Source organism: Metarhizium album (assembly GCF_000804445.1).
Source record: "Metarhizium album ARSEF 1941 chromosome Unknown scaffold_3, whole genome shotgun sequence".
Taxonomy (NCBI): domain Eukaryota; kingdom Fungi; phylum Ascomycota; class Sordariomycetes; order Hypocreales; family Clavicipitaceae; genus Metarhizium; species Metarhizium album.
The window spans coordinates 1,332,365-1,357,081 of NW_024467577.1; the positions used below are offsets into that span (position 1 = coordinate 1,332,365).

The 24,717-nt window shown below is 56.4% G+C and overlaps 7 protein-coding genes across 7 annotated transcripts; 5 read left to right on the top strand and 2 right to left on the bottom strand.

Moving 5' to 3' along the window:
• Positions 1-1,025: 1,025 nt before the first annotated feature.
• MAM_02169 (Acyltransferase 3) lies at positions 1,026-2,666 on the top strand (the record flags this gene model as incomplete). The annotated part of the gene is made up of 3 exons (XM_040820968.1): positions 1,026-1,810; positions 1,917-2,541; positions 2,646-2,666. 3 exons carry the CDS (start codon positions 1,026-1,028, stop codon positions 2,664-2,666), a joined length of 1,431 nt encoding a protein of 476 aa, XP_040681311.1.
• Positions 2,667-2,896: 230 nt separating this feature from the next.
• On the bottom strand, positions 2,897-5,251 carry MAM_02170 (Nucleotide-sugar transporter; the record flags this gene model as incomplete). The annotated part of the gene is made up of 4 exons (XM_040820969.1): positions 2,897-3,807; positions 3,869-4,496; positions 4,550-4,690; positions 4,757-5,251. The coding sequence occupies 4 exons, from the start codon at positions 5,249-5,251 to the stop codon at positions 2,897-2,899; spliced, it is 2,175 nt and encodes a 724-aa protein (XP_040681312.1).
• A 661-nt stretch (positions 5,252-5,912) lies between these two features.
• On the top strand, positions 5,913-8,311 carry MAM_02171 (protein phosphatase 2A A subunit (ISS); the record flags this gene model as incomplete). Its single annotated transcript, XM_040820970.1, has 3 exons — positions 5,913-6,215; positions 6,298-7,005; positions 7,064-8,311. 3 exons carry the CDS (start codon positions 5,913-5,915, stop codon positions 8,309-8,311), a joined length of 2,259 nt encoding a protein of 752 aa, XP_040681313.1.
• A 4,616-nt stretch (positions 8,312-12,927) lies between these two features.
• On the top strand, positions 12,928-14,740 carry MAM_02172 (Phosphorylase superfamily protein; the record flags this gene model as incomplete). Its single annotated transcript, XM_040820971.1, has 5 exons — positions 12,928-13,536; positions 13,611-13,848; positions 13,916-14,031; positions 14,091-14,222; positions 14,294-14,740. The coding sequence occupies 5 exons, from the start codon at positions 12,928-12,930 to the stop codon at positions 14,738-14,740; spliced, it is 1,542 nt and encodes a 513-aa protein (XP_040681314.1).
• A 624-nt stretch (positions 14,741-15,364) lies between these two features.
• On the top strand, positions 15,365-17,836 carry MAM_02173 (NACHT and Ankyrin domain protein; the record flags this gene model as incomplete). Its single annotated transcript, XM_040820972.1, has 1 exon — positions 15,365-17,836. One exon carries the CDS (start codon positions 15,365-15,367, stop codon positions 17,834-17,836), a length of 2,472 nt encoding a protein of 823 aa, XP_040681315.1.
• Positions 17,837-19,650: 1,814 nt separating this feature from the next.
• Positions 19,651-20,031, bottom strand: MAM_02174 (uncharacterized protein; the record flags this gene model as incomplete). The annotated part of the gene is made up of 1 exon (XM_040820973.1): positions 19,651-20,031. One exon carries the CDS (start codon positions 20,029-20,031, stop codon positions 19,651-19,653), a length of 381 nt encoding a protein of 126 aa, XP_040681316.1.
• A 1,949-nt stretch (positions 20,032-21,980) lies between these two features.
• MAM_02175 (short chain dehydrogenase) lies at positions 21,981-22,927 on the top strand (the record flags this gene model as incomplete). Its single annotated transcript, XM_040820974.1, has 2 exons — positions 21,981-22,044; positions 22,203-22,927. The coding sequence occupies 2 exons, from the start codon at positions 21,981-21,983 to the stop codon at positions 22,925-22,927; spliced, it is 789 nt and encodes a 262-aa protein (XP_040681317.1).
• Positions 22,928-24,717: the final 1,790 nt, after the last annotated feature.

Consider the following 24,717-nt stretch of genomic DNA (forward strand, 5'->3'; position numbering starts at 1 on the left):
AGTACCTTGGACCTCGATTTGCAGTGTAGTAAAGGCGCATTTCCAGAAGATCTCGCGAGGTCGTCGAGACTGGCCAAAGATTCAATAGTTTGCAACGACCTTGGACAGACGGAGGCGAGGTGTGACGTGCGGTGTTGGAGTTGGAACAGGCGAGGAATGGCGAGTGGATCACAGGGTGGAGAAGTATACGAGGGCTGAAAAATGCATCTATACTGAGGATGTCCCTCGACCTACTCGAGTGTTGTGGGTTGAGGAATTGACGAGTATTGAAGCCATACCTGGTGCGATTTCAAGAGAAGGGCGGACGAAACACGTGGCCGACACGGAGCCGAGCCGTCCGGCTGCACGGCTGTGTGAGTCGTGCCTCCCTCGCTCGCACCTGCATGCTGAAACGGCCACTGCTCGTGCAACGCCCCACTACTAAAAAGGCCCGCTAGGGCCCACCCATGTAGTCGTCGTCGCGCGACCAGCCGCTGCCGCCACGCACGCCGACGCCGCAATGCACGGCGCTTACAGGTGGGCTCGCCGCTATTGACAAGCAAAACACCAAGCGCAAAGGGCAGCCTCGTCATCGCGTTCCATGGTGTTTGGGCGTGCTATAATTCAGGGTGCCGCTTTTGTCACCTGAGGCCGCGACTCGCCAGGTGCCGTTGTGGAGCCCGTCACCGTGCGCCGTTGATACACCATCGATCCCGCGATACCGGGCGTCGGCTTGTCGGCGTGGTGGGCAAAACGTGGCCATGACCTCGGGTCATGACTCTTCAGTTTCAGACACCAAGCCTCAAATGAAAGATGGGCCCGGCTGGACTCTCAACAATGCCAAGATAAGCCGCAGCAGACGTGGGATCTTGTAGCTGTGGCGACGCGACTCGCAAGACAATATCGCCATGATGCCGTCTTTTATTGATTCACTAGACGATTCTCATGAATAAAAAAGAAATCGGCGCCTCTGTCGCCAGTATATTGGCTATTTTGTGACTCACTCGCATGACAAATGTGACTAGAATCTCACGTCGACCCTCGCCATGGCCGACTACCTCTTGCGTCGACTCTACATCGGGGCAGCCAGGGCTCGCTCCTTTCTCAGCCGTCCCCCGGGCCGATCCGACCAGCCCGACGAGCTCTCCCTGAGCCTCCTCTCCAGCTCGGACGATGGCGAACTCGGCGCATGCCAGCGAGGCCGTAGGTCCTGTACCGAAATCACCCATTCCCTCTCCCTCTCCCTGCACAGGGCCTTGGCTCTTGTCCGTCCATCGCTCGTCGCCGTCGCCCCCAGCTTCATCAGCAACATCTACTACCCGTCCAAGCCGCGGGCGCTGCACAAGACGTCGTTCCTCGATGGACTGCGAGGGTACGCCGCCTTCATCGTGGCCGTCTTCCACCTGGCCGGTATACAGCCAGACAACGTGTGGGTAAATGAAACCTGGGGCGTCAACGAGCGGGAGGGGATGGGATCAAATCTCCTGCAGCTCCCCTTCATACGCGTCCTCTTCCTCGGCGTCCCCATGGTTGCCTTCTTCTTCCTCATCTCTGGATTCGTCCTGTCGTACAAGAGCCTCCTCCTGATCCGGTCCGGCGAGCACGAGAGGCTCTCCGAGTCGCTCGTGTCGCTCATCTTCCGGCGCGGGCTGCGCCTCTTCCTGCCCAGCATCGCCGGCATCACGTTTGAAAAGGTCGTCGTCCCGTGCGTGTACTCGGGTCCGCCGCCCGTGTCGACCATGATGAGCGACGTCTACGCCCAAGTGAGCGCGCTCGTCTTTTGCTGGCGCTGGGACAAGCACAACGCTGACCTTTTCACCATTCCCATCGAGTTCTGCTGCTCCATGCTGCTCTTTCTCGTCATCCTCGGCGTCTCGCGGCTCCGCACGGATGCGACTGCTCGTCGTTGGCGCCTTGGTAATCCACGCCTATGCGAGCGGCCATTGGGCGGTTGCCCTGTTCATGGTCGGTCTCTTTGCCGCCGAGGTCGAGGCCGTCATCGAGGAGCGCAGAAGAGGCCAGCGGCAGGAGAACGGGAGCAGGAGCGCGGCAAGGTGCGGGCCGTGGACGTCACGACTCCAGTCGGCTCTCTGGATCGCCGTGTTCCTCGTCGGCCTCTACCTGGCGGGGTATCCCATGGAGCGCGCCGAGATCTCGCCCGGCTTTCGCTGGCTCCTCTCACACACCCCGAAAGTCTATCGAGATGGCGACGGATTCATCTTGCCCGCCAAGTTCTGGTGCAGCGTCTCCGCGGTGCTGGTGTGTGCGGCCCTCTTCCGGGTCCCGACTCTGCAGAGGGCCTTCACGACGCCGGTCGCTCAGTACCTGGGGGACGTGTCCTACTCGGTCTACCTCGTGCATCATGGCATTCAGATAACTGCCGGAGCGGACATCAAGTCCAAGGTGCACTCCTGGTTTGGGGCAGATGACGGCCAGTGGAAGAGAGCGGCAGTCTTGGTGGTTGACATTGTGCTTGTAATGGGCCTCACCGTCTGGGTTGCAGACATCTTTTGGCGCTTGGTCGACAGGCCAGTAGTTCGATTCAGCAGGTATTTCGACGAGGTGTGTCGAAAACCAGCCATCAAAGCCACGCCAGTTGCCAACATGGCCTAACAATACACGTATACATGGCCACGGGCAACGTGGACTGGACTGCGTAGCTCTAGATCGTCACACCCAAGGGATAAAGTAGCCGTGCTTCATCTTGGCAGACACACCAAGGAGTCATCTGGGCGGTTGGACGTCACGTCTAGTCCTAGACACGCCAAAACCATGACCGGGTCGAGTTTTGGTTTCACCAAGTCGTACGCCGGACGCCGGTGTAGTTTAGTTTGTGGTTGTACTAATTACATGTATAAATACACATCTCTTCAATACTTGATGAACTCCTTTACATTGGCGTCTCCAACCTCCATCGCTATTGGTATTTCTTCAGCAAGGATGCTTCACTCGCCAGCTTTGCAAAGAAGGCGTCCGTTACCGTCTCATTGCGGTAGTCCAGACGATGGCCGCAACGATGGCCAAGTACGTCGCCCACGGAGGGGTTGGAACTGCAGCAGTCACCCCAACAGTCGCTGATCCCATCAACGACTGGCCTGTCGGGGCTTTCGCGGCGGCTGTTGTCGATGATGTGGACGATTGTCGGTATCGCCACCTCGTGGAAAACGTCGAACCGGGGGTCGGAGAAGACCCGGGCGAGGCGGATGAAGTCTGCAAAGAACCGCCTCGGTATGTAGTATATGTCGCTCCATCCCAAGCACCACTCGCCGTCGTTTATCGTGTAGTTTCGGGTCAAGACGCTCGACTTGGCTGCCGAGACTGCTTCCAGCGCCTTTTTGTGGATTCCCTTCTCCCATCCCCACCACTCCTGCTTCGCCGTGTCCTTCATGCACACGGTAAATGGCCGTTTCGTCTTGTCGGTAAAGGCGGGAAAGTGGAGCTGTTCCAGGTTTATGTCACTCCACGCGAGGGGGTCGATCCAGGAATCGAAGTGAAAGTAGAAGAGACCGCTCACGTCAGGCTGGCTGTCCAGAATGACTTGCATTGTCAACGCCACCTGGCGGTAGATGGTGAAGGTGATGGTGGCCGCGTCCTGCCCCAGGCTTTCGTGGTTCAACCCCTGCCGTGGAGCCGTCTGGTTCGGCATGGAGATGTGCAGAGAGTGGAAAAAGGGTTGGTATTTCATGACGTGCGGGATGCGTTCCGGGCGCGCCTCGTTCCAGAGAACGAACCCGAGCGTCTTTTCAAACGGTGACCTGACGGCTGCGGATTGACCGTTCTTCTCGCCGACAATGTGGGAAGCCGAGAGTCCGGACCTGGACATGGCAGCTATCATGGCCAAGGCGACGAGCTGAGCTATCCCATACAGGACCGGATAGAGTCTTCGCACCGCTGGCAGCCGCGTCCAAGGGCGGTGCTGGGAGGTGCTTGCATGCGAGCCGTTCTGGCTGGGCTTCGTCGGTGTTGGACTCGGATTCGTGGCGTATAGCCACGAGGCGCCAAACACGACTACGGATCCGGGGACGATCAACAGGTTGAAAGTCGTCCCGAAGAATATGGGCGACAGAAAGATGAGTATGGCCGTGGCGATGGCCGTTGCGAGACACTTCACGATTGCGTCGGCGTCTGCTTTGTCGTTGGGATTCAGTGGCGCCGGTGACGGATGCCCAGGGAGCGGAGCACTTACATTTATACACTGCGTTCATGGCGAGGCCGATCAAGACGTTGTTCACGATGATCAAGACGGCGTGCAGGCTGCCGTAGCCCTCGAAGAATCCCGGTTCGTCGGGCTTGGTGCTTCTCATGATCACGTGGCACAGCAAGTTAGTCCATGCGCCGGAGCCGTACAGGATGATATTGCTCGCATGTAAGCTGGCGCCGCTCGCTTGCAGGAGGCCCTGGTTGACAACGCCAGATACTGCACTCAGGAACACTTGAAAGATCAGGAGGAGGTAGACCCCGACCGAGTATGCGCCGCCGGCCGTCGGATCATATTGCGTGACGAACAAGCCGCAAACCTGCGGCCAGTCAGACAACGAGCTGCTGCAGCAAGAGACGTGGTAGCCCGTACCTGCAGGACGATGGCGAGCCACTGTACGCCAGTGACCTTGGTGTTGAGGGTGAATATCAGGACCAAGGCCGTGACGCACGTCACGCCGCTCTTGGTCAACGAGATGGTGGCCGGGTCGGCAACTTGGTAGCTGACGAAAACCTGCGCACAATGTCAATAACCACGGGCAGCTTTGCACAGGCACTCTGCTCCCGGCGCCTGACGAACCAAGTTGTTGATGAGGACGTAGAACAGCGACAAGAGGCCCAGCCCGAACGCTATGTCGGTAGAGACCTCCCTCCTCACGGCTGTCAGAAACGAACGCTCTACCCAGGGCCTTGTTTTCCGCAGAGCCTCGTCCCCCGTTTCGTGCTGCTCGTCATCCTCCTCGGCTCGTCTTTCCGCCTCGTGTGTCAGGGGGACAGAGTCGTCAGATGCGGAAACCGGCAGATAGGCTCGCCCTGCGTTTTCCGCAACCCTTGCCGCCCACTCGCGATAGAAGAAGCCAATGGCCAAGAGCATCTTCAGGTACTCGGAGATGGTGACGGACGACGACGGCGAAAAGGCATAATGATTGTCCGTCTGCGCCGCTTTCAGGACGATGCCTATCCCGACCTGGATCGAGACGAGGGCAGCGGCGCTGTACGCGGCATACCAACGCCTGTGAGATAAAACCCGAGCCAGCCCTCGCGCAAGACTGGTGGCATTTTTCGATGTAGCCATGGCGTGGGCCTGCTGCCGCGGTGAAGAGGCAAGCGATGGCAGAGCGGAAAGCGAAACTGGTGCCGACTCGCCGATGACAGTAAATAAATTGCTACAGATGTAAAGATGGCTTTGTGGGATGGGATTGCAAATTCAAAGTCAACTCGAGAAGCTTGGCTTGGCTTTGGACGTTGACTGTCTCATCATGTCGCTCCACATAAAAACGGGTTTCCGAGACACGGTCTCGAATCATGCTTTATCTGAGCGGTGAGCAACTCAGTTTAAAGGGGTCTCCAATCACGCACGAATGGACACGAGTCAGCAATCTGCAAGTATTCCGAGACAATCGAGGCACCCCTAGGCCATGGACCCCTGTCTTGACACGTGGTTAGAGCCGCACAGCTCTCTCCGTGCAGCATTGCTCGGTCTCTGGCATTGCCCGAGCGTTACTCCGTACCTGTGCAAACAAATATATGAATGGACGTAGCAGCCTGGGGGTGTGGGCTTAAATCAAGGGGAGGCGGAGGCGCCTCCGGCAACTCCAAGCAGCCCCCCAGAAGCAAGGGCCGGTTTCCATGCGTCTCCGTCGACTTACAAGTGTACAAGACAAGCTGGTTCCCTGGATGCCACGTAGAACCATAGCCAAGCGACGAGACGTCAGTTGCGCTGGCACGAATTCACGATGCCTTCCTCGAGACATGACCAAGCGCCGCTCAATGTCATCATCCCCATCGGCGGCAATGGCACGCGTTTCTCCGAAAAAGGTTATCGCTACCCGAAACCACTGATCAATATAGTCGGTAGGCCGATGCTTCTGTGGATCATCGATCATCTAAGCCTACGGCCCTGCGATACGTTGTGGGTGGCCATCAACAAGGAGGTTGACGACAACTTCCAAGTTGGACAGCTGCTGGCCAAGTCGTATACCAAGTTGGACGTTCGCCTTGTCAGATTGCTGCATCAGACCAAAGGTGCGGCCGAGACTGTGAGTCGTTTTGAAAAAACAAAAACAAAAGAAAAACAAAAGAAAACCTGCACATGCGGCGCAACCTAACAGCAGACACTAGCTTTACGTGACGACGCAGGGCATGCAAGTCGAGCATTTGCATCGCAGAACGGTTTCGCTAGACTGCGACACCATCTACTGGACTGATGTTCTCCAACTTGTCAGGGACCTGCCGGCTCATTGCGGCTCTTGCATCTACTTTCCTGACAATGGGGATCGCCCAATCTATTCCTACATCAAAACAAAAAACGAGTATGCCGTCCCCGCCTCCACGTTCAACAGTGTGCCACTATCTGACCAGTCCAGGGATGGCCTGGAGAGAATCGTCGACATCCAGGAGAAGACGGCAATCTCAGACAAGGCGAATACTGGTGCCTATGTGTTTCCCTCGGCGCGTCAGCTCCAGGCTTGGGCAGCAGAGTACCTAGACAGGCCAGAGCATCTCAATCCCGACTTTGCAGAGTACTTCACCTCTAGACTGGTCGGGCTCATGCTGGAGAACGGCATCCCGTTTCTGGGAGTCCCTGTGAACGAACAAGACTTCAACGTCGTGGGCACACCGGAGCAGTTGACGAGCTTTCTTGCCAGGGCCAAGTCCGGCAGTCTGCCTTCCAGGCTACCCCAAAGGAAGAGCCGATTCTGTTTCGACTTGGACATGACTCTGGTTGGGGCCCCTGCAATAGCGGGCGACTACTCGACTTGTCCGCCCATCGAGGCGAATATCAAGTTGGTCCAGCAACTGTATCGTGCTGGACATCACATCATCATCGTACGTATCTCTGCCCGGCGTCCCCACTGGACGAGGTCGTCGCTGACGTTCCGACAAGCAAACCGCCCGCCGCATGAGAACACATCACGGAAACGTCGGCGCCGTCATAGCGGATGTCGGCTCCACGACGTTGCAGCAACTGGCAAGGTACAACATACCGTTTCACGATGTCCACTTTGGCAAGCCCTACGCAGATGTATACGTCGACGATCTCGCCGTCAATTCCAACCTTGACACGATCCAAGAGGTGGGGTGGTTGCTGGACGAGCCCGACGACTCTTCCGCTCACCAAGTGGGCAAGGTTGGGACTGGGATGGTGGCGGCCCGGGACTTCAACACCATTCAAATCATCAACAACCAGGTCATCAAGTCAAGCAAATGCGACCACATTCTCGGAGAATTGTTCTTCTACTCGCGCGTCCCGCCGGGCATAGCACGATATTTCCCGAGCATTTACAGCGTTGACTACATCAAGGACACGTCGACATATGTAATTCAAATGGAGAACTGCCCCGGCCTGACATTTTCCCACCTGCTGGCCGGTCGATCCATCACCAAGGGCCGCCTGCATTTGTTTCTCACGACCCTGAACAAGATCCACATGGCCGAGGCTCCCTCGGCCGAGACCCTCGAGATTTCCCCCGCGCTAAAGGAGGAGTTCGAGAAACACGGCCCGGAGAGCCCCGACGCCGAGCCGGACATGTACGCCAACTATGGCCAAAAGCTACGCCGGAGATACAAGGAAAATGCGGACCGCTACGCTGGTCTGGGTCCACTTGCCGCAGACCTCTTCGGCCGCATCGAAGAATTCCTCGACAAGTACGAGGCGGAAAAGACGGCCGTGCCCGCCGGCGTCATACACGGCGACCCCGTCTTCAGCAACGCCATCCTCTCGGCTGACGGCAAGGCGGTCAGGTTCCTGGACGTCCGGTGCCGGCTCGGAAACGTCTTGACCACCACCGGAGATGTGAACTACGACCTTGCCAAAGTCCTCCAGTCGCTCTGCGGTTACGATCACGTAGTTCTTGGCTGCCAAGGAAATTTCAAAGACGCGCATGAATCCGCGCACGAGGATTATCCGGTTCTGACGGAATCGGATCGTGCGCTGCTTGGGGGCTTGAGAGAACAATTCTTCCGGTTTGTCGAGGAGACGTATCCCGGCAGCCCACCTCCCAAGACTCTTTATGGCCTGGCCGCGGCGCTCTTTTTCAGTCTCATCCCGCTTCACCGTGCCGCGCTCGGTAAGGTGTTTCTCAACTTGTGCAAGGAGACGTGGGACAGGGCCACCGACGGACCGGACTGTTGAGGATGCAGAAAACACTGGAATTGGCCGGTTCGTCAGTGGTATTGGGCGGACTACTTGTCTGAAGCCGGGAATATTAGCGGAGGCATCGGGGCGAGGGAATTAATAAAGGGCGAGAAGCCAATTGTATTAGACGTACTGTAAGAAATAGATGCTATAATTCACGTCAATGTAGATTCGTAGCTCCTACACGGTCCCCGACTACTACCACGTTCTAACTGCTCTCTACTTAAGTATGCCGTGGGATTTTGAAGTTCGAATGTATACCGGTGCATCGTCCGACTGTTAAAAGGCCCCCGCGGGCTCACTATCTAATAGATGGTGCTCGACACTAAGGCGGGCTACCTACTGAGGCAGGCTAATTTCCTATATCAATATACTAAACTACAAAAAATAAGTATAACCAGTGTTGCGATGTCGATGACTGCAGCCGCGTTAGGCGGCGGCCTTGCCCCCCCCCCCCCCGTTCAACATAGCTCTGCGAACGACGAGTTATTATCGGGTCCGAGTTCCGGCATAATCTGCACGTGCGTGTTCTGGCTGGGAGTACTTCCTATTTATTCCTTGTCCATGAGGCTCTCATAAGCCTCGAGCTTGCCTGCCCAGCTGAGCCCTAGTACTAAGAGATATATTGTCCACACGAAAAAGTCTAGAACATTCGAGTGGCACTACTTTTAAGTTGTGTCCGTTGTAAAACAGCACTGCTCATTTACCTTGTTGCTCTGCTTCTTCCTCCGTGCTTTGCATTGTCTCTTGCAGAGTTATTAATTAATGCATGGGCACTCCACTCGCCGCATCAGCTTGTTACGCCCTCGGTTTCACCCTGTCTCGTCCATTCACCTTTAGCTAGTTATTAGACTTTGGGACAAAGTTTTGGACCCTGATTCTCGACGGCTTCTAATACTCCGTCAGCGTGCTGAGGTTACCAAAATAGCAGGGGGTACTAAGCACTCTTACAGTTGTTGTACTACTGACGTTGTAGGCGCCCTAGACTACTCCACTTCCAATGCCGTTCCACTCAGGATTTGGTAGCACTGAAACCGAACGGACATGAAAGAACACGTCTATGATTCAGCCGTCTTGGGTGCGCATCGTCTCAACTCTAACCCAGCGTCCAGCGTTGAAGTATACCAGTTCTGTTGCTGCGGATCCCTGTCACTGCTGTGCTGTACTTGAGCCAAAGCCGTGGGTGATGGGGGACTTGCAATCCTGACCAACATGTGCCGAGCGGCGACTTTTCCCTCGTCTTGTAGTTGCGCGATGCAGCTGGCCTGGGGCCCGCAAAGTATCAATCTTGTCGCCCGGCACAACAAGCCCGCTGGCTAGATTGGGCATCTGTCCGGCCACGTGATGCGCACTGGATGTGATGATGCGCACACGAGTCGAGGAGCGGAGCGCCCGTTTTCAGGGGGCGCACATGATTCTCTCTTTTGTAGCTCAATCAATTCAAGGCCTCTCCCTGTCACCTACATCTAAGCGACGATGATGACGAGAAAAGTTAGAGCCGTCAGAGTATGCCGCAATAGGAAGCCAACGAGGGAGCTAAGCAAAATTAGGAGAACTAGTTTGTGTCGCAAAAGCTTAAGTGAGCTACAACAGGGGCAGGGGCGCTCGGGTCCACGATTCGTGTGCGCATTATCCTAATTCCGTGCGCTTACGTGGCCAAATACCTGAGTGGGTACGGAGTACGGAGTACGCCGTGCCGTGCGACAGTTTGAGACCATATCCTTTGGCATCGACAGCCTCTTTGGTGGAAATTGTAAAGAACTAGCCGTGCAGGCAACCGCGTGTAAGCGTTACCAGTATTAGCTGTACACTCGAGGAGAAAAGAGCAAGAGGAGAATAACTACACGCGGTCGCCTGAAATGAGCGTACAAGTATGCACAAGGCACCATAGTAGTGCCTTGTTAGATAATAGATACTCTTCAGATGCACGTTGGAGCTAGGATGTATGTAGCTGCATGAATCAGAGAGGAGCCTCCCTCGTTTATTTCCAACATTGCAATTAAAACTGGCAATGCTTGCGCGTACGTAGTCGCCTGTAAGACTGGTCCTTAATATACGGTTACGAGTCAGGACATGGCGCCTCCAATTCCTCTATAAATACCCGAGGTTCACACTGGTTCAGTCGTCTTCTTGTTCGCCGGCACTCCACGCACGACTACCGTTGTCATCTATCAAGTCTCGCTTTCAAGCATCACTTCTAGTCCTACTTGTTACTGCCGCTCTACCTATCCGCGCTAGCATCTACATCTCAGAGCTGAACCCCCCCTCCACCATGAAGTACGCCGTCTTATTCGCCTGCACGGCTGCTCTAGCCTCTGCCCTACCCCGGCATGACCAGATACCAGGCGACCCGCAGAAAAGTTGCCTTGAGCAGGGGGGTAAAAAAACACGTATGTCTTCTCAATGCGGCGAAGGCGAAGAGGATATCGCCCATGACCTGCGTGGCGTGCGCTGCTGCCGATTTCGAGCCAAGGGCACGAATTGCCTCGGCCAGGGAGGTATATTAGGTATATCACGAAATGGGAACTGCCTGCCAGGCGAACATGAAGTCGAACCTCTCGGCATCCCTCTATTATACAAAGAGGAGCTAGTGAAGTCTCGCTGCTGCGCGAAGAATGAGCCTGAGCCGCCTAAGACAGACCCGGCGAACCCTGTCGAGAATGAAAAACCGACTGTCCCTGACGACAACGGGATTTGCGAGCCGGGACATGTAGAACGACGTGGGGGATGCCTGAAAGACGAACATAAAGTCGACCCTTTCTTCGTCCCTCTATTAAGGGTAGAGGACCTGCCTAGCTGCTGCGCGAAGAATGAGCCTGAGCCGCCTAAGATAGTGCAGGGCGATGTGACTAAATCTTGCGAGGACTAGGGAGGGAAAGTACGAAATAGGAATTGCCTGCCAGACAAATATAGAATCGACCTTAGAGGAATCTCTCTCTTATATAATCTGCCTTCCTGCTGCTTAAAGTTGAAGTCTGAGCCTGACCGGCCGATCGACCAGAAGATACATTTCGAGGAGTAGGGACGTTACGTAAGGGGATAATCATGCGACTGTTACACTTCATAAATTCAGAACAGGCAAGCCGCTTTAATGGCAGCTGGTTATATTGGCTTGAAGCTATGAAATGTCGTTATGCTTTGCTCTTATGCAGTAGACCATCTTATTACTATGATGAGCGAGTAGCTATTTCAGAAAGAGCACCTTCAATAGGAGATTATATCTTTTACATTCATTCTTTCGTTCTGCTTCATCTTGATAGTGAACAGCATAGAGAGTAGTCAGTTGTATCAACTCATCAGACGCCTTTCACAAAATTGTCCAACTTCTCCTCATGCAAGTAGCGCAAAGCACGAGTCTGGTGAATCGCTTCCCTTGTTATTCAGCGCGAAAGGGCCTTCTATTCGGTCAGAAGGTATCGAGCACAAGTCCTCTTCTAATTAGCCAATCTGCTTGGCCTGTGCTCAACTCATTGGGGAATGAGTCGACGTCTTCTCTGGCAAACGCCTCCACATGAAATTTCGCCTCGCCATTACCCATGAGCGGTGCGTAGCTAGCTGTTACGTAGCAAGACACACTGCCACCGCCGAGCCGCTGTAATTAGGTACTCGGCCTACTTGTACCAGCAAAGCGAGGATTTGGAAGCACATGCCTATGGCCTAGGCAGGCCTGGCCTTCTGCAAGCACAGCTGATTAGCACTAGAAATTCTTACACCGTCATGTGTCGCGATGCCAGGAGTGGCGATCAGCTCCCAAGGCAGCCCGGCTGGTCCTTTCACGGCAACCGCTGCGAGACAACGCCCATGTTGCTGCCTACCGCTTCCGTAAACGCTATAATCTGTTCAGAGGTGTCGTGAAGCAACAGTTGAGCCGGGGACTGGCCACAAACACGGCCATCCCGAGTCAGTCCCGACCACGACGAGTCTCGAAACGTCTGTCAACACAGAGCCTCGGCGAATACAAGCCATGGGCCGGAATCCCCTACCATCTTGGACGAAGGGGGACTACTCGAAGCATGAGGTGAGCCACTTGCTCCCGAGTTTGCCACTGCAAAAAGGCTCACGAAACCGTCTAGGTACATGCCGACTTCCGGCTTCCTCGGCACCCACGTATAATACAGACACCGCATCCTCCGTTTTTCGGCAATCGTCGTCATGGCATCGTACGTACTTGCATAGCCCCCCGATGCCCATGCTGGAGCCCTATTTCCCTCAGACCTCCATGTCGCATGCTGAATCCTCCATGGCTCGGAGCTGCGTGGCCAGGGGAGTCATCAGGCGCGGCTGAGCCATCTGACTGAGCCGCCAGCTGCAATGTATTTATAGCCTCTTCAGCTGCGCGCGTCAGGACGGGTTCGAGGCCCTCCGCCGAGGGCCGTGGCGCATCCAGCAGGGGGGGCCCTTGGGGGCCGGGCGTTGGATGTCCTGCTCAGGCCATTGAGGATATTGATTTCAGCCCCGGCAGTCAGGATGGATGCGCCGCCGCGGGAAGTCGAGGGTCGAGGGTCGAGGGCGGCCAAGCTGCTATTAAACGCGCGCGCCTCGTCTCGACGTGAGGCGCCGAGCACCGCCCAGGGCAACTCGCGCCGGAGACCAGAGACCAGAGACCAGAGACCATGGCGCCGACAGACCACGAGAGCCGTTCGAATCTGCGTCGACTCCGGAGCCGGCCGGTATGCATCATCTGCGGCCGGCCCGCCGAGGCACAGCAGCTCGCGCACGCGCTCGGCATCGACGACGAGAAGCACCGGCTCAGCGGCCACGACGTGTCCATGGTCAGAGACGGCCACACGTTCCACCTGGGCGAGTTCGAGCTGCCCTCGGGCGACGTCCTCAAGTACTACATCACCAGCTCGCTGCGCCAGGGAATCCAGTCCTTCGCCGTCAGCGCCGCCCTGCTCCTCAACACCCTCTCCCCTCGGTTCGTGCTGCACGCGGTAGTCTGCGCCGGCTTCCATGACGCCACGGGGAAGCTGAAGCTGGCCCTGCGCCAGGTCGTCTTTGGCGAAGCCGCCATCAACTACGAGGAGGGCAAGTGGGAGGCGCAAGAGCCCGGCGGCAAGCCCGTCTTCCTGCCGGACTACAAGCCCGTCGCCGTCGAGGCCGGCGACATGCAGGGCTTCACCAAGTCGCACCAACATCAGGGCATTTGCTACGGCGAGTACATCTCAGGCTCTGCTGTCCGCGGCGACGCCGCCCAGGTATTTGAGAAGATTCGATCGTCGGTGAGTCGTCCGCGGATGGTGCTTCGCCGCCTTTGACAAAGGTCCGCGAGAACAACTTCTGACGCCCGGCCCAGGTCGGCCGAAACGCCATCGCGCTTGACATGGAAGCGAGCGCCTTCCTCCAGCTCTGTAAATACTTCGAGCCCAAGGGCCCCATCTGTCTGGGTGTGGTCAAGGGCATCTCCGATTTTGGAGACTCCAAAAAGGGCCAAGACGCGTCTGCGTATTCCGATGCCCTCGACAACACGGCCGTCGCCATCAAGGCCTGGCTCACCCATCGCATCCCCAACACCAGATGGGAAGTTGATGAGAGTACGTCCCAGAGGACCTGCGCGGCGCGGTCTGACGAGCGCCGAGGGGGCTAACTCGTTTCCGGCAGGCGACGAGCCCGGAGCCAAGTTGGTTCCCGGGTACTACGAGAACTTTGTCCGCCGCGTAATAGATAACTACTTGGAGGGGCTGCCCATTGCATACAGGCACAGGCCCGAGGTCGCGGTGAGTTCCCCCCGGGGACGGGACGGGACAACCAAACCAAGTGCTAAACACCTGCAAAGATACCCGCCAGCGAGATCAAGGGCTTCATTTCGGTTCTTCCCAAGGACCAGGACCCCCAGTTTGTCAAGGAGATTGGCCAGATCCAGAGGACAATTCTGGATCACGGCGTGGAGGAGATCAACATCGGAACGGTAAGACTCCTCCCCAGACGTTTATTTTTTTGTCTCCTCGGCCGGCATGACTGACCGGCTGACGATAAAAGAATGCTGCCCAGCGATATGTGCACTACAAAGCAGGGTACTTCATCGACTGGTGCCGCACCGTAAACAGCCTGGTGGACGAGGAAGACGCCGAGTATCAAGTCGGCGTCTTTGGACGAACCTTGGAGAAGCAGGCTTACTATAAGCAGGCTGAAGCCAAGGGCCCGCTCGCACGAGTCCTCCCGTGGGAAGAGGCGATGAAGTTGCTGACCGACCTGAGCGACGACTCGCAGACTGTTCCCGGACCAGAGGTCGAGTCGCTTAGAGTGAAGCCCGAGGAGGAGACGCCTCGCGCGGACACGCAAAGGCTCGTCCCGGCGGCAAGGACGCAAAGAAAGTCGTCGGTATCAAACCTTTTTGCGTTTGCAAGATTCCGTCGACACCACAAGGGCGACGGCAACGAACGGCCAGCGAGTGCGGCTGCTCTGCCTGTAGTTGGCTGCAAGTGAGCCTCGTTTAATTTTCATTTTCCTGTTCTTTGGTTTGAGAGCGTTTCTTGTGGGATGGACGGCAAACAATGGGTAGCTACTGGGCGGTTCCTCTAGCACGACGTGGAATTAAACAACGTGTGAATGAATCCAAGTGTGAATGCAGGACCAGAGAGGCATGCACGACAAGTTTACCTTGATTGATATAGGAAGCGGACGACATCTAAACCTGCTTCTTCTGTACATTACTTTGAATTTCCATGTCAAGAAGTTCCTCTACTGTGCTCATGCGAGCGTGTTCAAGCACAAGCACCTGCAGGTGGAAACAGCGGGCTGAAAATTGTGGCGTTTGATAGTGTCGACTCGTCAGCTTCATTGTCATGATTGTGAGACATGCGAGCTTATGTACCCTTCCGCGCGGCTCGCCTTGCCACCCAGCAAGAAACTGCGGATGAGCGGACCGTGGTCTCGAACGTCTAACCCTGTTGCCCCTTTCTCTCCGTAAACACCGTTGGGCCGAGCGCCTCACTCTACATTTCCATCTACATGTTGGTGCTTTTCAACCGCAAGACGTTGGGCCGTCCCTTGTCAAGGCATCCGACTTGTCGACCCTGGACGCGACGGCTACTCATCATCGTCAGCACCATGGACAGCTCCGACAAGAAGAGAAGGCTCAGTGTGTCTAGCAGTCCTTGGGCCGAGCCGGCCTCGGCGAGGAAACGACACCGTCTGCCTCGGACGTGCGAGTGGGTTCGTGAGGAGCCGGCCTACCAGGCATGGAAGTCGTGGAACGAGAGCAGCTCGCCGTCGCTGTGGATTCAAGGACCAGTGGGAATAGGAAAGTCATTCCTGGCCGACTTCATCGCTGCCGATGTCCAACAAGCCAGCCCCGAATCAGCAGTGCTCACAACGCACTGCACCGCACAGTCTACCCCGGCGTTGCTGGCAGGCGATCTTGCAACCCAGCTGGTGCAATCTTCAAAGACGAGCGACTCGCTCAAGTCCCAGGCTGCCAGCGTCGTCGCCGACAGCTCGTGCGCCGACTCGGCGACTCCGCCATACGATGCCAGCTTCAAGACCTGGGACCGGTGGAGGCTCGTCGTGCAGGAGTCGCCGCGCCTGACGCTCGTCGTGGACGGGCTCGACGAGTTGTCGGACGACTTCTTGTCACGCCTCAAGTTTGACCTCGCGTCGAAACTGGTCGAGCTGACGACGATGCTGGCCGGCAACGTCAGACTGCTTGTGCTCAGCCGGCCAGAGGCCAACATTCTACGCGCGCTCGGGGACTCGCCCACCATCCAGGTGACGGCTGCCAAAGTCGCTCGAGACATGGAGCGGTTTTGCTCATCCGAGGCCTCCAAATACCCGAGCCTAGACGCGGCGGCCGAGGCTGTCAGCACAGCCGTGGCCCGCAAGTCCGAAGGTATATTCGTCTGGGCGGCCCTCGCCATCAAGGCTCTCGCAGACGAAAGCAGCCCCGAGGATGTCGACTCGCGGCTGGAGCGCCTCCCTACTTCTCTTGACAAGCTGTACCGCGACGTGTTTGAGCAGCAGTCACGGACGCTCCCCGAGACGCGCATCATGCTACGAGATGGCGTGTTGCGATGGCTGGCCTTTTCATCGAGGCCAATGACCGTCGTGGAAGTGGCAAACGCCTTGGCTACGGAAACCAACACCTTCATCGCGGACCTGGAAGCCACGGCGGCGGAGGTGTGCCCGTCGCTCGTCAAGCTCGAGAATGGTTGTCTGAGGCTCGTCCACCACTCCCTGCGGCACTTTCTGCTGCACACCCGGGCGGCGGCGCCTGTGGAGGAGACGGTCGACTGGGCCGGCGAGCAGCATCTCGAGATGACGAGGACTCTCCTGAACTACCTGATGCACCCGTCATTCCGGCGCATTGGCGACTCCCTGGGCTCCAAAGACCTCGGCGAGCTTTATCCGCTGGCAGAATACGCATCCCTCTACTGGGTCCACCATCTGAGCTTGAGCAAGGAGGACGAGGGCCTGAGAGAGCAGATCGAGCGCTTTTTTCAATCCGAAAACGCAAAGCAGTGGATCGTCAAGCTCCTCCCCGAACTGCTCGCCCGTTCTGTCCTGCCCGTCCCGCCGCGGCCGCCAATCAACGCCCGCTTCTTCTACATTTCCATGCTCAAGTCGCAGATTGTGAACTACTACGGACAAGAGAGACGGCATCAAGTCCGTCGGAATCTCGAAAGCTGGCTGGAGTCGGTCTACGAGGGGCTCGTGGCGGAAACCAGCACCGGCGGCACACCTCGTGCCGAGTGTCTCCGGCGCCGGGTTGAGCTGGCCGAGCTGCACAGCTGGCTACCGGAGCGCGGAGGCCGCGTCGAGCCCCAGCTGAGAGAGGCAATCGAGCGTTTCTCGCCGTCCTCGGACGAAGATGGCTGCGGGGACTTGGTGGCGGCGGCTCGACAGGCGCTGGCGGACGACCTCAAGCGCAACGGACGCTACGCGGAAGCGGAAGACGTGCTCAGGAGCCTCGTCCGGGATGTGGAGAGCACGCCCGGCCGTGACGGGAACGCGCTCCCCTTCGCGTACGACAGCCTGGGCTGGGTCCTGTCGCGTCAAGGCAAGCTCGACGAGGCGAGCGCGTTCCTGCGCGGCGCCCTCGACGCCTCTCTCGAGCAGTTCGGCTCCGGATGTCCCCATACGCTGCGGTCGCGTCTGGCGCTCGCAGAGGTCCTCGCGAAACTTGGTCGTCACGACGAGGCCCGCGACCTGTACGGCTTCCTGGAGAAACAGCTGCAGCGGTGCGAGCGGGACGGGCGACGGGCGACGAGCGACCTGCCCAAGGACTCTGTTGCTCACTTGAACATCCTCGCCGGCATCTACATGCTGCAGGGCAAGTACGGCGAAGCCAGGGCCACGTTCCGCATGGTGTTGGACGAGAGGAAGACCATGTTTGGCGACAACAGCCGCTTGACGCTGTGGGCCGAGATGCAATATGGCCTTGCGCTCCATGCGGAAGGGGACGTTGAGCAAGCAGAGCATGTGTTGTCGGGGCTGCTTCCGCGGCAGATAGAGGTCCTGGGTGTCGAGCATCAGGATGTAAAGGATGTGACGAAAGCGCTGCAAGATGTAAAGGGGGGGAAATAAGGCCCCCCGCGTCTCTGGGCGCATTTCACTATTCCGACTCCGGGTTGTGTCCGAGTCAATCTGTATGCCGTGGCTACAAGACAAAGCAACTCGCGAGGGAGGAAAAGACGGCTGCCAGGGACGTCTGCTTTGGGAGAGTCGTCAACTTGAAGATTGTAGATGTTGAAAGCCACAAATTCAGACACGAGATGCCGTCGAAAAACGGGTGATTTCGTGCAGCACGTGTATATCCATACACTATGCAGAGGATTGATTTGAATAACGTGTCACGGGAACAGCGTAGCCGGACCGCTACCAAAAACTTGCTGAAGCTCTCAAGTGCACTATATGTTGTGTTTATTTTAAACATTGAATAATACGCACTTGTAATGTTTTCCACATCACATCTTTAGTAGACTACAACAGTGCGCATCAAAAACCCTGTCAGGATGACATGTGATTCTAGACACAGCCTTTTAATGTCACATGGGGGAAAAGAGGCTCGCAGCCCAAAGTTACGCCAACCTCACCTCTTCACCTATCAATCATGACGCACGTTAGCCCAGCGCATACGGCTTCTTCTGCATAACGACGGTCTAAAAAAGGTTCGATCGCACATTCTTGGCTTGGACGAACAGAGAGATCGACCTTGCGTAGTTTACTACTTAGCGCAGGGTCGAGACCCTGTAGCGTATAAGTCTTGTGTGCCCCTTGCGTATAGGTCAGCGTCTTTTCCGATTTTGTCCCCCAGTGCAGTGCAGCACAAGTAAGCTTGATAGCAACTTACCAGCCTACGCCCGTTGCCTTGGAACCTTGCTCCGGGTCCGAATGGGGTTTTGATAGGCTTGCAAAGCGGATCTTTTCGCTCTTGTTAAATCCCCGTTCCATGGACACTAGGTAATAGCTTCAAACTAAGCGCTTAAGAGTAAGCTTATCTAGAGGGAGAGCTAGTGTTATATAAAACTTGCAGTTAACAAAGCCTTGATTATATAACTAGCGGTGATGAATAAAGGTTCTAGCTGCTGTAATGCTCTTATAAGCTGCACACAAGTCTAAGCCCTAGAAAACCTTAAAGGTACTATTATGGACTCGGACTAGCAAGTCCGAGTCTATGCAAGACTCTACAGCAGCGCATCCTTAGACACTCTTCGGATGCACGTTACCGAGGGAGTGTATATAACTGTATATTAAGGGAAAGCAAAGGAAACTTTTCTCCTCTCTCTCCTTCTCAAGTTTGTAGTTAATATCACGCGTACATGTTACACGCCACTTGAGGTCAAGAGGATCAACCACAAAACTAGCTGTAATGCACCAAGAATACAGCCATCACGATACCCTCATGAGCTACTAATAGACTCAGGCACCAAGGCACCAAGCCCATCTACTCAGGTTACACACACAGGCGTCTTTTTGTATATATCGCTCTTGTTGGTCGGGTCGGTCAGATTGGGGAACCAAGGACCTTGAGACCATACGACATTATATGTTGATATGATTTATTTGCTCTAGGCCCTAATGAATAGTCCTCCATATGTAATTACTACACATCTTTACTAGACCATGTATCAATATACATGAAAAACTCTATTAGGATAACATTGAATTTTACGCCGCCTTCCAGTTCTTGATATCCAGTCTCCGCAACTGTCGCTAAAGCAAAGAATGAAAAATAGGCAGCCTAACAAGTATAGCCGCATGCACGGATAAGTGCGCATCGTAGAAGAAAGATGTTGCTAGCAAGGAATTTTCCTGACAGGTTCGGTAGCCCAAGTTCCCGCCTCACCAGAGTCGCAACTCTTTACCGTTGGGTTCGAGTCAGTCGCGCGCGCCCAATATCATATGAATGGTTGGTTGGTTGGCCACGACTTCCGTCCGCTCCCTCCCATGGGTGGCTTCCAACGGCCCCGGAAAGTATAGCCTGCATTGACGGTGCTGCCTTCATCATCTTTGTCTCTGAAGAGGCCCGGAGGGACTAGGGGTTTCCTTCGCTGGGCGGCTTTCGAGGCATCTGGGCGCCCGGGATGGGATTTGTCTTCAGGCAGCGACTCATCGGGCTTGTTGTCGGGCTTGTTGTCAGGTTGGCCATCAGGCTGGTCGTCAGGCTTGTCTTCAGGTTTGTCGTCAGGCTTATTGTCAGGCTTGTCGCCAGGCATGTCGTCGGGCTGACTCTTGCCGGCAGGCCGAGCGCGCTTGGCCAACGGGGACCGGAAACACATGTTGCTCGCGGTGAGAGAATGCGTTGAGAGAGAAGTAGAGAGATGACTTGTTCTTGAGATGCAGAATCTGGACGGTGACGAGAATCGGCCGCGTAGGTTGTTTTGGTTTGGAGGCTAGAGCAAGTCCTGGAATATCGCAATCGCGTAGGCCGACATTATATAGACGTGCTCGACAGCTGCCGGGAACGAACATGGCTCTTGAGCGCGAATAGTGAGGTTGTCGAGTATCATTGAGTTCACGCTGGCACCGTCCGAAAACGAGGATACATGATGGACGGGTCGCATTCGAGACTTGTTAGTAGAGCGCGCTGGTGGCTATTCAGTGCGTGTAGTGGTTGTGGACGAACTGCCTGGACGCGGGCGACAAGTTGTCCAGAAGCTATGAATATCTGGACTTTTTGGTCTATGAGCGGATTCCTCTGCGCATGAGGGCTGTTTTCTGGATCCGGGACCTATTCACGTGGTTTGAGAGTAAACACAGCAGGGCGCAGAGAGATGACAGTTGATGAACGGTGAGGCTGGCGTTACACTACCACACAGTCTAGGGTTACACGGGCCGGTGTATTGCGCATTGATAACCCTAGTGTCCGCATCCGCCGCTACGTCATCACTGCCCATGTATGCCCAGGCATGACGGTATGTCACCGCTTGACGCGCCAGCATGCGTGTTGAGTGCACTTGTCTGTCTCCATGACTCGATTTTGTTCTGCGACTGTCCGAAAGAAGAAGACAGACTCCGAGACGTGTCCATCCGACGCGCCGAGCATAGCAACCGCGACTGAATCAAGAGGCGGGTAACTTACAAAGAGGTCGTTCATCGGCCACGGCCTCGGACGTGGCTTGAAAGAGCGTCGCTCCCCGCAGTACACACGAACTTGACTCAGTGTGCGAGCAAGTCCTGGCGAGACTCGGTTTGCTTCAGGTACCAGGTACGCCTGTTGTTCGGTCTTGCGTGCAGCCAAAACACCATGCGCCGTGTCGCACTCGGCGCCTTCTGGGGTCTGGACTCTGCAAAGGTGTAGAGGACCGTCTCCAATCGGCCGTAACGCACTGGACACCATGCACCATGGGGCCACCATGGCATGTCTGTTAGGAATAACGGCCTCCCCAGCCACGCGGCGCATCTTCGTACCACCACCACGCCGTCACGGCCCACGACACCAGCAAAACGTCTACGGAATACTACAGCAATGCTACCCGCTGTACGACAAGTTCCACGCCTGGTTGAGTCCTCCACTCTTCTCTTGCAACGGAAGACGGGCTGTCCCAGGAAAGAACATTTGTGGCGTGGAAACGAACAGATTCCCACCGCACAAGGGGATGATCTGCCATCACGGCGGGCACCGAGGGCGCCGCGGCTGGCAGCCTCGTGAGGAGAGCAATCCCGGTGGGACATTGATATGCTTGACGAGGTGTTCACCGTTTGGCGGGGGGCACACCGCGAGTGCATGCGGAGTTACGGGGACAGGTTTGGCGTGGGTGTGCCGACGAGCGTCCCGGTTCCCGACTCTGTACTCTGTACGAGAAAAGGTGAAATGAAGAATGCCTGCAACAGGCCCCCTGCGCCGGAATTTCCCACGCCTGCCCGGGGGATGGTGAAATGGACCCGCGCGAGGCAACTCGGGTCGGCCGTGAGGAGGACGAGGGAGGCTCGGAGCTGCTAACGTTAGCCGCGCCGTTTGGCTTGAACTTTAAATTTTCGGGAACCAGACTCGAGACACAGATGAGAGCTGCTCGTACGGAGTACATGATACGTGACCACAGCCCGCGGTGAGCTTGCGTGGACGCCACCGTGCCGTCTGGAAGCGACGGAGCTACCACCTCTGCCTCGTGCCCTGGGCGGAGTTTTTATTTCCCAGAGTGAGTGAGTCGGTCCAAGGTCAAATTTTGCTTCCCTTTCAAAGAAAACTGTGCCCTCGTCCCGGGCATTGCATCTTTTGCCGCGAGTCATGGCGCCAGAAGCGAGCGGCACGGCCAACGGCTCCGTGTCACAGAGGGTTGTCCTCATTACCGGTACGTCGTCCCGACTCCCAACGCGATGCGGTGTATCGTCACGTGAAGAGCCCGGCTCGTCGAGCAGAGCCGCCGAGTCCGTGGTGTGGTGGTGGTGGCGGCGGTGATGACGATGAATGCTGGCTTCCGAGGTCGCGAGTCCTGACAACCATCGCCAGGCGCAAACTCTGGCATTGGCTACGACTTGTCCGCTGCCCTTGTGGAATCGCCAGAGAACCACGTCATCATGGGCTGTCGCAACTACGAGCGAGGCGCGAGGGCCCTGCAGCGGTTGCAGGCCCAGCCTCACGCCGGCTCCCTCAGTCTCCTCGAGGTGGACATCACAGACGACCAGAGCATCGGCCTGGCCGTGGAAAAGCTCACCTTCGAGTTTGGCGTCGTCGACGTGCTCGTGAACAATGCCGGCGCCGTCATGCGCAACTTTCCGGATCGACGGTCCGAGATTCTGGACACCATCAACACAAACTCCGTCGGCCACCTCGTCTTCACGGAAGCTCTGGAGCCGCTGCTCCAAAAGTCCAGCGACCCCAGAATCATCAACGTCTCCTCGGGGCTCGGTTCAATCAACGCTCGTCTTGATCCGAACGATTCCACCTACCGCATTGCTTCTGAGGCGTACAGAATGTCCAAGGCGGCGCTCAACATGGCCACCGCCTGCATGTACGCCAACTACAAGGTATGGGGGGCCAAGGTATGGGCCTACTGTCCGGGAAATGGCATCACCAACTTGACGGGAGCAGGGGAGTCCAGGGGACGCTCAGAATCTACCGGCGCGGTGAGTTTCGCGGCAAGCGCTGCCGGCATTGTCGACATCGTCCAGGGGACGAAGGACGGTGACGTGGGCCGGTTTTTGCAAGTCGGTGGAAGGATACTAGACTGGTAGGTCTTTTTTTTCTGTCTTCCTCGGCCACAGGGCGCATGGGATGCTTCTTGAGGGAGATGTTTGTTTCTCGGCTCGATGTCATAGATTGGCTTCACCCCAACTATAACCCTAACCCTAACCCACAAGCGCTGCTGCTTCTAATTCTCTCGTCTGGGTTTTTCATGCATTTTGCGATTGGCGGTATTTTGAACATGGCGGTGTTTTTCATGATTGAGTTTGAGCGGGCCTCACTTGCCCAGAACAAAGCCAAGAACAGGTTCCATGGTTGTGCCTTGACAAAGAATGTGCTCCTTTTTTGTGAAACTCGAGCCATGATCCCGGTCAATTACGTTAGTTGTATACTTGAAACGGTTTCAAAATCTTTTCACCTCACGCAGGCAGCCATGGCAAGGCCGTTGCGGTGGTAATGGCAGTCCATGCCAGCTCGGAGCACTCAAAAGACTCGACCACGAACCCGCTGGTGATTCTATCTCGCCCTTTGATTTCACCAGCTAGCCCGACTGCCTCCTGTCCGCGAGCCATGACATGGGACGATGCAAAGACCGAGCATACTGTAGGGGCCTCCCGGTCTGTGAAGAGAGGGACAAATAAAGCCCAATGTTTCAATGGTTCTGTAGATCGAGTCGGCATCATGGTGGTTGTCGACGAGACGAGAGCCACAGAGGTGGCTTTGCCAACACTACAGCAAGCCTGGAACTATGCTCCCGTGGAGAATCCGGAACCGACAACGTGGCAGCCTACGTGGTGGCGCTGACGATGGCCCGGGTCCTGACTGATTCGATGGTGACGACGAAGCTCTTCAAGCATCAACGCTGAAACGCTGAAACCATTGCTGGCCGGAAAGTCCGTGGACCAGCATTGCTCTGCTGCCGTCGCGATGCAACTAGCGACTCTGGCTGGACTGGAATGACAAACACGGCCAGACTCGACCCGTCTCCCACGTCCTTGAACAGAATGGAACAGAACAGAGCCATACCACACCGGACAAGGTCTCCATAAAGCACGCTAAAGGCTCTGTGCAAACACGTGGCGGCTCGACCTCTCAACATGTCACGGCCAACTTGACTCCCTTCACTACCAACCAAATCTGTCCACCCACGCGGTGCATCGCCATCTCCGCTCCGTCGCCAAGATGCCGTCGTGCTGCGACAACAGCTCGCAAGACAGCCCGCGGCCAGAGGCGAGGGACGTACACGACTCGTCACATAGGTGGGCGCGGGTGCGCAATCACCACCTCGCGCCGTTCATATCCGCCCTTCTTCACAGCTCCTGCTGCTGGCTTCCGGTGAGAGGTGGAGCCGTTCGTTGTCAGCGTCTCTCCCCTGCACGTCTTGCTGACTTGTAAAACGAACGGTGCTCAGGCGCTGCTAGACGTCCTCGCCGTAGGGTCTGCCTCGTTGTCGACGACGACGACGATGCATCGTCTGCAACCTGTCTTTCTGGCCGTCACCTTGGTTCTCCTCGGGGACAGATTCCGTCGCAAGGGGCCGACGGGGGCTAATTTGCTCCATCTTGCATTCACCTGCGTACTGTCGGGCTTGCCACGGGTGCTCGAGGCCTTGAAGAAGCCTCAGCCGGTGGGCGGCCACGGCGGCCGATGCCACTAGGGCGCCGGTTCTGTCTTTTTCTTTACCGCACCCGCGTGTAGGACTGAAGCGGGCGAAGCGGACTGTTGTCTGTGGCGAGGCCACGACTTGCACGTCTGTCATGTATTATTCTCGGGCCCTCATCTGCCCTGCGCTTGATGCCACAATGGAACAAAATTGGCCTTTGCGGCGTATAAAACACTT